At 48.1% G+C, this 12257-nt stretch overlaps 1 protein-coding gene across 1 annotated transcript in view; it reads right to left on the bottom strand.

The window, feature by feature from the left end:
• Nucleotides 1–10781: 10781 nt before the first annotated feature.
• The window catches only part of XKR5 (XK related 5), an 18774-nt gene continuing 17298 nt past the window's right edge, over nt 10782–12257 (bottom strand). Inside the window, exon 7 of the mRNA XM_003797277.1 lies at nt 10782–11917. Coding sequence (XP_003797325.1) covers nt 10782–11917 — 1136 coding nt within the window. The remainder of the gene's footprint in view (nt 11918–12257) is intronic.

Below are 12257 nucleotides of genomic sequence, written 5' to 3'. Positions count from 1 at the left end.
TTTTTTTTTGAGACAGAGCTTCAAGCTATCCCCCTGGGTAGAGTGCTGTGGCATCGCAGCTCACAGCAACCTCCAAATCCTGGGCTTAAGTGAGTCTATTGCCTTAGCCTCCCAAGTAGCTGGGACGACAGGCACCCACCACAATGCCCGGCTATTTTTTGGTTGCAGCCATCATTGTTGTTTGGCGGGCCCGGGCTGGATTTGAACCCGCCACCTTAGGTGTATGTGGCTGGCGCCTTAGCTGCTTGAGCCACAGGCGCCAAGCCCAGATTAACTTTTTCACTGACAGTTAATGGAAAGCAAATGACTAAAAGTCCTGAACGTTTTTATACCCTTACACAATTGACCCTGGGCCTTTATCTACCCAACTCCTAATTTATCACTTCACTTCCTGGCAGCCAGGGGGCATACACTCTCTCACACACACACACATCGACCCCCTTCCAAATTCTTAGGATGTTTAGAATGGAAAGTTGGGTCTGATTAAGTAAACCTTTTTCATTCATTCTGCAAGGACTGTCATTTAAAAGACCCACACAAAAAATTAATAACTAGAATTGATCCCCTTTTCTCCACAGTTCCTAGAGTTCTTTGGGTAAAAGGAGGAAGAAGGCAGGACCTGGCGTTTTTTGGAATTCCTGCTCTGTCTGAATAGGAGGCTGTGTTAGCTGCTTCAAAAGGATCATTTTATCATAAGTGCTAATAATGATATCTAAGTCCCAAGAAGGGTCTGTGTCCCAAGCCCTTTGTGTGATACAAGGTCACCAGACAAGGGAAAGATATCCTTCAAGGTTTTTGTGGCTCTGGAGCTATCACAGTCAAGCAAGCTGGAACCTCCAAAGGAGCCCCGAGCATTTATCATGGGGAGAGCCAGGTGAGGCAAAACAGGGGGCACAGGTGTCCCCTTCTTCCCTAGTGCCAGGCAGCAGTGGACGTCCTGGCTGAACAGGATGACTCTGATTCCACCCTTTCTGGAGGAACTGGAATAGAAACAAAAAGAAGGATCCTACCTCTGGGATCCATGACCCTTGTGGTTGCGTGTAAGCATTCTGTAGTCTAACCACACTACTGACCAGAGCCACTATTTTACAGAAAAGAAACCTGAGGCTATAGCAGTGCCTGTGACTAAGAAAGCTTAATGAGAAAGATTAAGTCTTTATCTATGGTTACAAGAGTAGCTAGAGAAAGATAGGAAGAGAACCCAGGTCTCAGGCCCCACTTTATTTTTCCCTCAAAGGTATCTATAAGCTCAAAACTCATTTCTCCTGTGGTTGGCCAAACTTCAGGTATAAGGAGTAACAAAGTGAATCCCCACCTAATGCTCCTTTATTAAAAGTAAGTTAAAGAGACGGCACCTGCGGCTCAGTGGCTGCGGTGCTGGCCACATACACAGAGGCTGGTGGGTTTGAACCTGGCCTGGGCCAGCTAAAGCAACAATGACAACTGCAACAACAACAAAAAAGCTGGGTGTTGTGGCAGGCGCCTATAGTCCCAGCTACCTGGGAGGTTGAGGCGGAGAATTGCTTAAGCCCAGGAGTTTGAGGTTGCTATTAGCTGTGATGCCATGGCACTCTACCCAGGGCTACAGCTTGAGATGCTGTCTCAAAAAAAGAAAAAAAAAAAAAGTGGGCGGCGCCTGTGGCTCAGTGAGTGTGGCAGGTTTGAACCCATATACTGAGGGTGGCAGGTTTGAACCCAGCCTTGTCCAAACTGCAATAAAAAAATAGCCAGGCCTTGTGGCGGGCACCTGTGGTCCCGGCTGCTCGGGAGGCAGAGGCAAGAGAGTCGCCTAGCCCCAAGAGCTGGAGGTTGCTGTGAGCTGTGACACCACCTCACTGTACTGAGGGTGACAAAGTGAGACTGTCTCTAAAAAAAAAAAGTAAGCTAAAGACCAAGTCACTTTTGATCTGAAATTTTAGGGCCTGAATGACATCTTTTAATGGGCCTTGCTTATTTGTTTCTTTGTTTTGTTCTCTTAGTTTCAGCTAAAGGACACACTAAACCCAAGAATCCATATTGTTTATTTTGTTCCCAATCTCATCTCCCCCTCTTTCCTTCCCTTCCCCCCACTCGCAGCTTTGCCAATTTGTAAACAAATCACAAAAAATTCCCAATGGGCTAAAAACCTGTGCGTGGTTTACTCCAGCTGGAAAGAATTGTGTTCCACCGAGATTTAGACCCCATTTACAATGGAAACCCTGACGGGCAATGCTGTAATTATGGTCTTGCTATAATGAATGTATTCGTGTGGTCAAAGTCATGGATTTTTCCATGGTTTTTTTCCATGGGAGATTTCCTCCCTGAGAGATGTTAATTTACAATCTGGATTATAGCTTTGACATTAAACCAGGATCTCTCCTGGCACTGCTCTAGCCTGAAGTTAACTATGATATTGACTTTGGTAGTCATGATTAGCAAGGGAGATATTAGTCAGATTGATTTCTGCAAGACTGACAGGAGTAGGGCGATGGGAGGTTGGTGGTTAGCATCTGACTTCAGTAAACTCCCAGATTTTTAGCCAGGGAGTATTTCCTTTCTTCTCTGACTTGGCAACTACATTAATGTAGAATCATTGGGTAAGACTATGTGGCATTAGGGTGACCAACTATCCTAACTGGCCCAGGACCACCCAGTTTTAGCACTAAAATCTTGCATGTCTTGAAACTCCTTAGTCCTAGGGAAGCCAGGACAATGGGTCAGCTTAAATTGTATGGAAAATAGATTTAAAATTGGGAGGTCAGCAAAGTAACTGTCTACTTTAAAGAAAGCAACCAGGGGTGGTGCCTGTGGCTCAAAGGAGTAGGGCTCTGGCCCCATATATGGGAGGTGGCGGGTTCAAGCCAAAAACTGCAAAAAAAAAAAAGCAAACAGACTGAGTTTTAAAGTAAGATCCTTTCTTGGTGCTTCAAAATCTTTAGTGGAATCAGCATTACCTTGAGAACTAATTCAGGAAAAGGGCTCAAAAGAAATGTTACAATCCCACACTTGGTATGGCAGATTATGATTTGAAAAACCAAGTAAGACATTGGCATGCCTAATAATGTCATGGGTTAGCCCACCTTTGGTCACTTGGAGGCATGAACAGAATGTGACATCTCATGGGTATTTAGGCTTCACTTCTCCAAGCTTTTCATAATGGGACCTTGAATGTTCTTTGGAAACCTCTCTTCACCACGCTGAAATGGCAAAGGATGCAGGAGAGAAGGACTGTGGGACCCACTTGGGGGGCTCAAGCTTCCTGACCGAGCCCCATGCAGCCTTACTCCCGTTGAGGCCCTGCTTTCCAGAGTGTTTCCTTTTCCATATCTCCCGGGTTGTTTGTGTTACCTTTCCAAATATTATGCAAACTGCTGACTTTTAGGAATTGGTAGGCTCAGTGAAGTTAAAAGAAAAGAAGAAATATAGAATGAAAACTGAGACAAAAAAGGACATTGAAGAGCCACATGAACCCTCCTCCCCTTCACAAGCTCTGTAGCTAAAGGCAAAGAAAGTGACATCAATTTCAAAAGTGTAAACCCATTTGATTTATGAGAACAGATCCTTTGGGACATGAATGTCAAACCTATTTCTGGATGTATGACAGCAAAACTTAAGCATGTGTGCAGATCTGGTGTCTGCATTTATAAACCCTAAGCCTTTGGTAACCGTGTGTGGATGCAGCTGCAGCTTCTATCACACTGTATTCCAGGTCATAAGATGTAAAGGGAGGGTGGGTGTGAAGATATCAACCTGCCGTTGTTCCGTCCCCACTGTCCATGGAAAAAGTGCGCTTTCCACCCAGGGAAGCTGGGCATCTTGAGGCCAGAACCTGGTGCAGGTGTCCCCCTGCTGCTCTGTCTGGCCACTGCCCCATAACCTGGAATGTGAGCAACGTGACCTGACCCACAGCCTTAAGAAGAGCCTCCTTAGATGACCCACAGACCTCTGTGAAAAATACATGCTTGTTTTAGGCCCCTGAGATTCATCCAAACTAATATATCCACCTGCAAAGAAAGAATATAATCCAATTAAGGGTGATGGCTGATTGTGCCCTCCATGTACATTATAAGATAAGTATAGGGGCCAGGTGCTATGGCTCACATCTGTAATCCTAGCACTCTGGGAGACCAAGGCGGGTGGATCACTTGAGTTCACAAGTTTGAGACTGCCCTGAGCCAAAGTGAGACCGCATCTCTAAAAATAGCTGGGCATTATGGTGGGCACTTGTAGTCCCAACTACTGGGAGTCTGAGGCAAAAGAATCGCTTGAGCCCAAGAGTTTGAGCTTGCTGTGAGCTATGATGCCACAGCACTCTATCAAGGGTGACAAAGCGAAACTCTGTCTCAAAAAAAAAAAAAAAAAAAAAAGATAGCTATAGGCCAGGCTCAGTGGCTTAGGCCTGCAATCCCAGAACTCTGGGAGGTCAAGGTGGATGGATTACCTGAGTTCCGGAGTTTGAGACCAGCCTGAGTAAGAGTGAGACCCTGTCTCTAAAAAAAACAAAAACTAGCTGGGCGCTGTGGTGGGTCTCAGCTACTCAGGAGGCTAAGGCAAAATGATCACTTGAGCCCAAGAGTTTGAGGTAGCTATGATGCCACAGCACTCTACTCAGGGCAACTAAGTGAAACTCTGTCTCAAAAAAAAAAAAAAAGAAGATCGTGATAAAAGGGTCTGCAAAAGTTGTCTTTCTAGGTTTTCTTTTGTCATTATGGGAGGACAGAAGATCTAAGATTTCCATTCTTACTTTTGTGCTTCTTTATAGAAGTGTCTGCAAAGACCTATGTTGACAGGCCTGCAAAGGCCATAGGAAGAGGCTCACTGGCAGTCCAGAATCTAGGAAATAGCTGTGTGAGATAAATGGTCTTGCGTCGCATGCACGAGGAGCAGACGCACACGTTTTAAATCGCTGCAGCTTGGGGACTGTTTGGTGCAGAGGCCCAGTACTCTACTGCTATGGAAGAATCCCGAGGGCATCTCTGGCCAGTAATCATGCCAGCTGTTTTCAGCCAGACTGACTCTTCTTCCCAGAGCTAGGCTACAGGAGATGATTTTTATAGACTCTGTGGAGACTCTTAGTCCTTGGCTTCCTGTTGGGTCTGGCTCACGGCTGTAATCACAGGAGGGGGACAGGGCGTTGATTTTTTTTTTGGTCTCCCCATGCTGGTCACTGTGGGTTGGCTGCAGTCCTCACTGACCCCAGCTGGCGAGGGTCCATGGGCAGAGAGCACTCTCCTGGGCCTGACACTCAGGGAGGTAGCAGTGTGGGGGCTGCTCTGCCCCATAACATGGTAAACAGCCTCTTTGAGTGTGAGAGAGATCAGAGTCCTCCACTGTAAAGGTGGGGGTGCTGGTGTTTGCAAGTCTTTTCTACAAAGACCCACCCACCTCCAAAATAGCTGTTCAGCAGCTTTGCTTCTAGAGTAATAAGCAGTCCCCGGGTTACCAATGAGATAGGTTCTGTAGGTTTATTCTTCAGTTGAATTTGTATGTAAGTTGGAGCAGGTACATTTACTTACTACCTATAGTAGCCTCTGTTTGTCAGTGCGAGTTTTAAGCAAGTTGGATGTTAGTAACTTGGGGACTGGACTGCCTGTATTGAAATCCTGAATCCTTCAGAAAACCCTGGACATTGAATTCCTCATAAGATGTATGTGTTGAGTGTTTGCTGTGAGTCACTCATCACATGGGGCCTCAAGAGATGCAAACAGTGGAACAAAATAGCTTGCCCCAAGGAGCTCATGAAGGTTATAGAAACAGCTATGCAAATCAACACTAGGTTTCTGCAGGTCCTCGCAGCTGGGTATTCCCGCTTTTGGTAGAGATGGCAGTACAGAACAGTCTGCAGTGTTTAGGGCTGTGAGAGAGACTTAAAAAACAAGAAAGAAAGAAAAGTGGCTGGCAGGTGCACCAGGAGGTAGGAGATAAACACTCCCAGACCAAGTGCTATGTTGAAGTTCTGTGTGGTGGCCACTTCCTGATGCAACGGCATCAGCTAAGGAGAGAGAGGGACAGAATTCCAACAGCAAGAGCAGCCTGCTGACCTGTGTGCCTGTGAGGACAGAGCTCTGCCACCCTGAGTCTAGTCAAGACGGGGGAGAGGGGTAGAGGAGGAGACGTTGGGGTGAGGAGTGACTGTCACTGCAGACAGACTTAAGGGAGGGAGAAGCCCAAGGGGACTAGGAGGGAAGAAATGGAGGGTGAAGGGGTGTGACTGGAGGCAGGGTCCATCTGGGTACTGCTCACAGAGACCTGACCCCTGTCAGCTTTGCCTTCCAGAGACTCACTGTTCAAGGACAGAGGAGGGCACCACAACGTGTGTGGGTCAGATGAGCTGACTCAGGGGTGCCTCCTGTCCTGGGCCCTCGCTCACCCCAGGCCGCCTGTGCTGTCCTTCCTGGATCACTGCTGAGGAACACAGAGGCTGGTCTGCACAGGTTTGACTGCTGGACAGTGGGCCCATTCTGGTGACATTGAGCTCCTGTGATTGTCCCTACTCTCTTCTTAAGTTGCACACATGCTGTGGACAGATGCATCCAGTCTCCTTCAGATAGCATCAAGATGCTAAGGATAAGATCGGCTAAAACATGAACTTAGATACAGGTGCAGCTGAAGAGTGAGCCACTGGTGGGATGTGGGAAAGTCGTTGCTTTACTTGTGATTGATATGTAATATTTAGCATGGCAAACAGTTGTAAATGTTTGAAGGGCATGAAGAGCGGTCCTCAGTCTCCATGTATCGCGCGTAAGCAGCTGTGCTGTGCTTCTGTGGCGTTCCCCCCCTTCCCGTGTAATGGGTGACGGCTGCCTCTTCACCAGTGACAGCTGCACCCTCATGCTAGTCCCTCCCTAGGGAACAGCTTTATTGCAACACTGAGTCACAGAACTGCAATCCCCAGTGAGCCCCTCAGACTCACCCAGCAGAGCCCACATCCTGCAAGTCCTTTCATACATCCTTTTGCCAAGATGCCCCACTGTAGCCATGGGATGTGTTCTTTCTTTTTTTGAAACAGAGTCTCAGTGTGTTGCCATTGGCAGAGTGCAGTGTCGTCACAACTCACAGCAACCTTAAACTCTTGGGCTTAAGCAATTCTCTTGCCTCAGCCTCCCAAGTAGCTGGGACTGCAGATGCCCGCCACAATGCCCGGCTATTTTTAGAGACGGGGGCTTAGTCTTGCTCAGGTAGATCTTGAGCCCGTGAGCTCAGACAACCACCTGCCTTGGCTTCCCAAGTGCTGGGTGACTGCACCCCTCTGGGGGGTGTTCTTCACTAAGGAAGATGAGTAATAAACCCAAGTAACTCAACCCAGGTGGTTCCTGGAGGTCAAACCCAGGTGGTTCCTGGAGGTCAAAGGTCACAGTCTAGACCACAAAAGGGTCAGTGGTCTAGGAAGGGCCCAGTCCCACAGACAATTGTGAGCAGTCAGTCCGGGAGCCAGTGGTGTGGAGAGGAGCAGCCCGACATCCTCACTCAGAGGAGGCCCTTCCTCTGTCTGGGCAGTCGACAGAGTCCCCAGTTCAGCTGTCCACGTCCTTCTGCCAGGCAGAGGCCTGAGGTCTCCTGGAGCAAAGCATCACAGATACCCAAGGCTGGCTATTCTGGGTAACTCCACAACTGGTTTTGACTTTCTGGTTCTGATTCTCTGGTTCTTCCCTTCTCCTCAGGGAAGGGGAATTTCCCAGAACAGGCCTTAAGGTTGTGCCCTGTTACTCCTACTTACCACTCACAGCCAGAGTGGAGACCCAGGGGCAGGACCTGGGAAGTCACTTTGAGCTGACTCTTCTAGCACTTGAATTTCCTTTTTTGTCACTGAGCTGAGGTGCCGTTCAGGCTTCATCTGCTGGTCTCCAGTGGAATGTGACCCTACACTCCTGTGACAGCCTGCTCCGCCTTTAACGCTGTTAAAGAACCTGTATTGGGCCCTAACGAGTTTGTTGGTGGTTCACATTAGCCCTACAGGAAGAAAATCAAATCTCTCTTCCACAGGACAGCCTGGGGGCCCTGAAGATGGCAGGCACAGCCTTCCCACTGAGCTGAACTGCCACAGGACCCTGTAGCCATTTCAGAGGGGATGTGATGACGAAACCATCATTTGTGCCCCCCACGGATGCCACAGGGCATGTGCCATATTTCCTTTTCTGTGTGACCAGCCTTTAGTAGATATTCACTAAGCATTTTTTAAATTAAGTGTTCATTTGTTAGTCTTTAATAAATATAATCCTTTTCACCACCTGGTGACATGAAATGAAGAGGCCATTTGAGGCTCCTGCTGGTCTGAGCCCTTAATTCTTGTGTGCTCAGTGCCTGTTGCACTCAGTATTCCTTAATGAATGAATGAAGATGATGTCTAGCTTTTTAGCCCTTGATTAGGAATAAGCAAAATGCCCTATATCCCACCTGTTCCTTTCCTCATGGCAAAAGGCCTTCTTACCAGCATATGCACTCAAGCCAAACTTTGTGACAAAAACAGTCACTCACTAATTAGTTAATTCATACTATGTGTCCCAGTGTCTATTCTGTGTTGGTCACTGAGATGGGGCTCAGAGCTAAGGGCTCAAAGTTAAGATTGCAGGTCTTTTTTCTTTCAGACTGAACGTCACTCTGTAGCTCTGGAGTTGAGAGCGGTGGCATCATCAGAGCTCGCAGCAACCTCAAACTCTTGAGCTCAAGAGATCCTCATGCCTCAGCTTCCCAAGTAGCTGAGACTACAGGAGCTTGCCACAATACCCAGCTAATTTTTCTATTCTTAGTAGAGACAGGGTCTCACTTTTGCTCAGGCTGGTCTCAAAATCCTAAGCTCAAGCAATTCACCGCTTTGTCCTCCCAGAATGCTAGGATTACAGGTGTGAGCGACTGCTCCGGCCTAAGATTGCAGCTCTTAATTAGTCTTCAAGGGAGCAGGATTTCTAATTCAGGAGGAGACTATTAGAATGCAAGGAACAATGGGTACAGCTGGGCCGGAGGGCGAGCGTGGGAAAGCTCAGGGAGGCCCCCAGGAGGCAATGCTCAAGTGGAATCTTGAGGTACAGAAGGAGTGGAAAGGCCGGTTAGGATAAGATGCCCATGTCCTTCTCACCTGGTGTGTGAAACACTGAGTGGAGAAGAAATCAAGATGCTATGATAGGATAGTGAGTGTAACTGTGGATAATTCTGTTCTGCTAACAAACTCTCCCCGCTTTATATTTACCTGTTGTGCCAAAGTTCTCAGCCACCCACGTGCATCTCTGATTGGCCTGTGTGGTTGGCAGCAGGGACACAGAAGGCCTGAGAGCTCACTGCAGATGTCTGCACACGCCCTTCACCTGTGTGAGGCTCAGCCAAGTTGCTTGATGCTTCCTCTTTTTTTTTTTCTTGAGGCAGAATTTTACTTTGTCACCCTGGGTACAGTGCCGTGGCATCATCACAGCTCACAGCAATCTCAAACTCTTGGCTCAAGCGATTCTCTTGCCTCAGCCTTCTGAGCACCTGGGACTACAGGTGTCTGCTCAGCTATTTTTAGAGATGGGGTCTTGCTCTCACTCAGGCTGGTCTTGGCCACACTTCCATTTTAGAGCTCTAATGTTGTCCCTAAACTTAGTGTTTGACAAGGATAAAAATTACCCATCTCCAAATGGTATCAGCCTCTGTGAGCATTTCTCCTTGGCGGTGTGTCACTGGACTTCCTTAGCAATAAGAAAGGCTGAAAGCAGCGGTTCTCAACCTGTGGGCTGTGGCCTCTTTGTGACAATGAAAATGCATCCCAGCATTAGGAAGGTTGAGAACCACTGGCTTAAAGAAGTGATGGAGAACTTGGGAGGCTGAGGTGGGTGGACTGCCTGAGCTCACAGGTTCAAGATCAGCCTGAGCCAGAGTGAGACCCAGTCTCTAAAAAATAGCTGGGTGCTGTTGCGGGTGCCTGTAGTCCCAGCTACTTGGGAGTCTGAGGCAAGAGGATCACTTGAACCCAAGAGTTTGAGTTTGCTGTGAGCTAAGATGCCATAGCACTCTACCAAGGGTGACCAAAAAGAAAAAAAGAAAGAAAGAAAAGAAAAAAATGATGGAGACACCTATCTATAAAGAACATTTTTAAGAGGAAGTGTTAGAAAGAAACAGAGTAGCAGGGCAATGGGATGTGTGCTTCCCTTTTTTGGATGAGCTTAAATCATGGATGGTGTCTTACGAGGAATGAACGAGGGAATAAAGCGTGTGGATGTAGAAAATGGGGCTCCACAGAAGAATTGGGAGCTGGCAAACAACTGCTGGCTGGCCGGCCTATGAGAAGGAGAGCCATGCATTTAACAGAAATATGCCACGTAGGCTACGAGATACAGGATGCTGGTAATGGCATTGTATCTTCAGTGTGTTGAGGATTATAAGCACACAGTTCTCAACTACTTTTGAAAGTTCACATTATCTTACAATGAGAAATTTCACAAAATTATGCACTTCCTTTGTGCATACTTTTTATTTTATTTATTTATTTATCTATTTATTTCGAGACTGAATCTCACTGTGTCACCCTCAGTAGAGTGCTCTGGCATCACAGCTCACAGCAACCTCAAACTCTTGGGCTCAAGTGATTCTCTTGCCTCAGCCTCCTGAGTAACGGGTACTACAGGTGCCTGCCACAACGCCCAGCTATTTTTTGATACAATTGTCATTGTTGTTCAGCTGGCCCAGGCCGGGCTCAAACCCGCCAGGCTTGGTGTATGTGGCTGGTGCCCTCACTGAGCTACGGGCACAGAGCCAGAAGTAGGGTTTCTTATTCCTCTATCCAGGACCACCTTGATTTGCCAGCCTGCTGTCTTTTCCCACTATGCCTATGGTCAGATGAAAAAACTTGTCTCATGCTTCATCTCTTCTCTGCAGCTACAGCCCCTCTGGATGGACTCAGACTTGGGGGTGGACGTGAAGCAGGGCTCTTCGGCAGACCTCATCTTTGGCAGTGACCTCCCCTGGCCCACAGGGGCATGATGATTGAAGTCCCTTGTGAGCTCCTGACACTGCCCATGCTCTGAGCTACCTAGTGCTCTCCCATTGAAGTCTGCACTGGGGCAGAAGCATCTGCCTGGGCCGAGGATGGGGCTGATGTTGGCCATAGTGATGGGAAAGGGCTTCGTGACAGACTGAGGCCAGACAGGTTGGGCAGGGCTGTCCTGCCCTGAACTCCTCCTATAGAGGGCCATCTGCACAGTGCCTGGGCTGCCTTCTTGGCAGGTGGAAACAGCCCCTTCCGTGGTGGCACTGAAGTACAATGTTGAGCCCTCCTGCTTTGCCCCTGTCCACAGCTGCCCACCAGGTCCCCACCCCTGTGTTGTAGAACCAGGCTCAGCTCCCCCATTGGGGCTGCCTGCTTCCTGTGCAGCTGATGGTCCCTGGGAAGGCACTTTGTCCTGACGATAGCTGGCAAAAGAGACATAACTTGAGGTTTCCAGAGGGTCAGCATGTGCTTTAGGGACAACTTCAAACTCAGAACTCTTCCCTAAAGTTGGGGGGTCACAGGGTGAGGATGGAGGCACCTGCTGGGAAAACAGGGGCTTCCTCTGCACACTCTGGTGTTGACTCAGCTCCCTAGCAGGTGGACAGGAGAAGTCAGGGCTATCATCTCCAAAGCCTGCATTGATCTTAGACACATTTCCTGTTTTTAGGGCAAGTTTCACCAACAGCCAGTGGTGGTGATGGAAGAAAGAGTCCTCTTCGGCAGTGAGGCTCCCCAGTCTGGCCTCTGGAGAGCCCTGCTCTGGGCTGTGGGGCTTCCCCAAAGGTGTTAGCTTGTGACCTTCCACTTGGCATGGGACCAAGTCCTGGGTTCTCCTCACTGCTGAGGCCTCGGCCCGGGCAGAAGATTCTCTCTCTGTTTTATCATTCCTTGCAATGCCACAGGATTTCCTTAGGAAGCCCTGCCAGATGTCTGTGGATTTTGGATGCAGCAGGCTGTAATAAATTACCAGGGAGATGCTGCCTGAAAAAGAAAAAAAGATCACATGGTTATGTTCTTTGACGTCTTGTGTCCTCCTGGTGGTTTCCAGAGCTCCAGGTTCTGAGCCTTTTGAGTAGAGCGCTGTGATTTAGGATTCAAGACCAGTCTCATGTTGGCATCTCAGAACTGGATATTTGGGGAGAAATTAAATGGACTCCAGCTTCTATAAACTACAAATGTTCCTAAACTCAAACATGAGATAACAAAGCTTAAATCCTGTGGGTTCTACGCTTCTTTTTTTTTTTTTTTGAGACAAAGCCTCAAGCTGTTGCCCTGGGTAGAGTGCTGTGGCATCACAGCTCACAGCAACCTCCAACTCCTG

The sequence above is a fragment of the Otolemur garnettii genome, unplaced genomic scaffold, assembly GCF_000181295.1.
Source record: "Otolemur garnettii isolate 467f Iridium unplaced genomic scaffold, OtoGar3 scaffold00114, whole genome shotgun sequence".
Classification (NCBI taxonomy): domain Eukaryota; kingdom Metazoa; phylum Chordata; class Mammalia; order Primates; family Galagidae; genus Otolemur; species Otolemur garnettii.
Note: the sequence above shows the minus strand (reverse complement) of the source record. Positions and strands in the feature narration are given on the sequence as shown.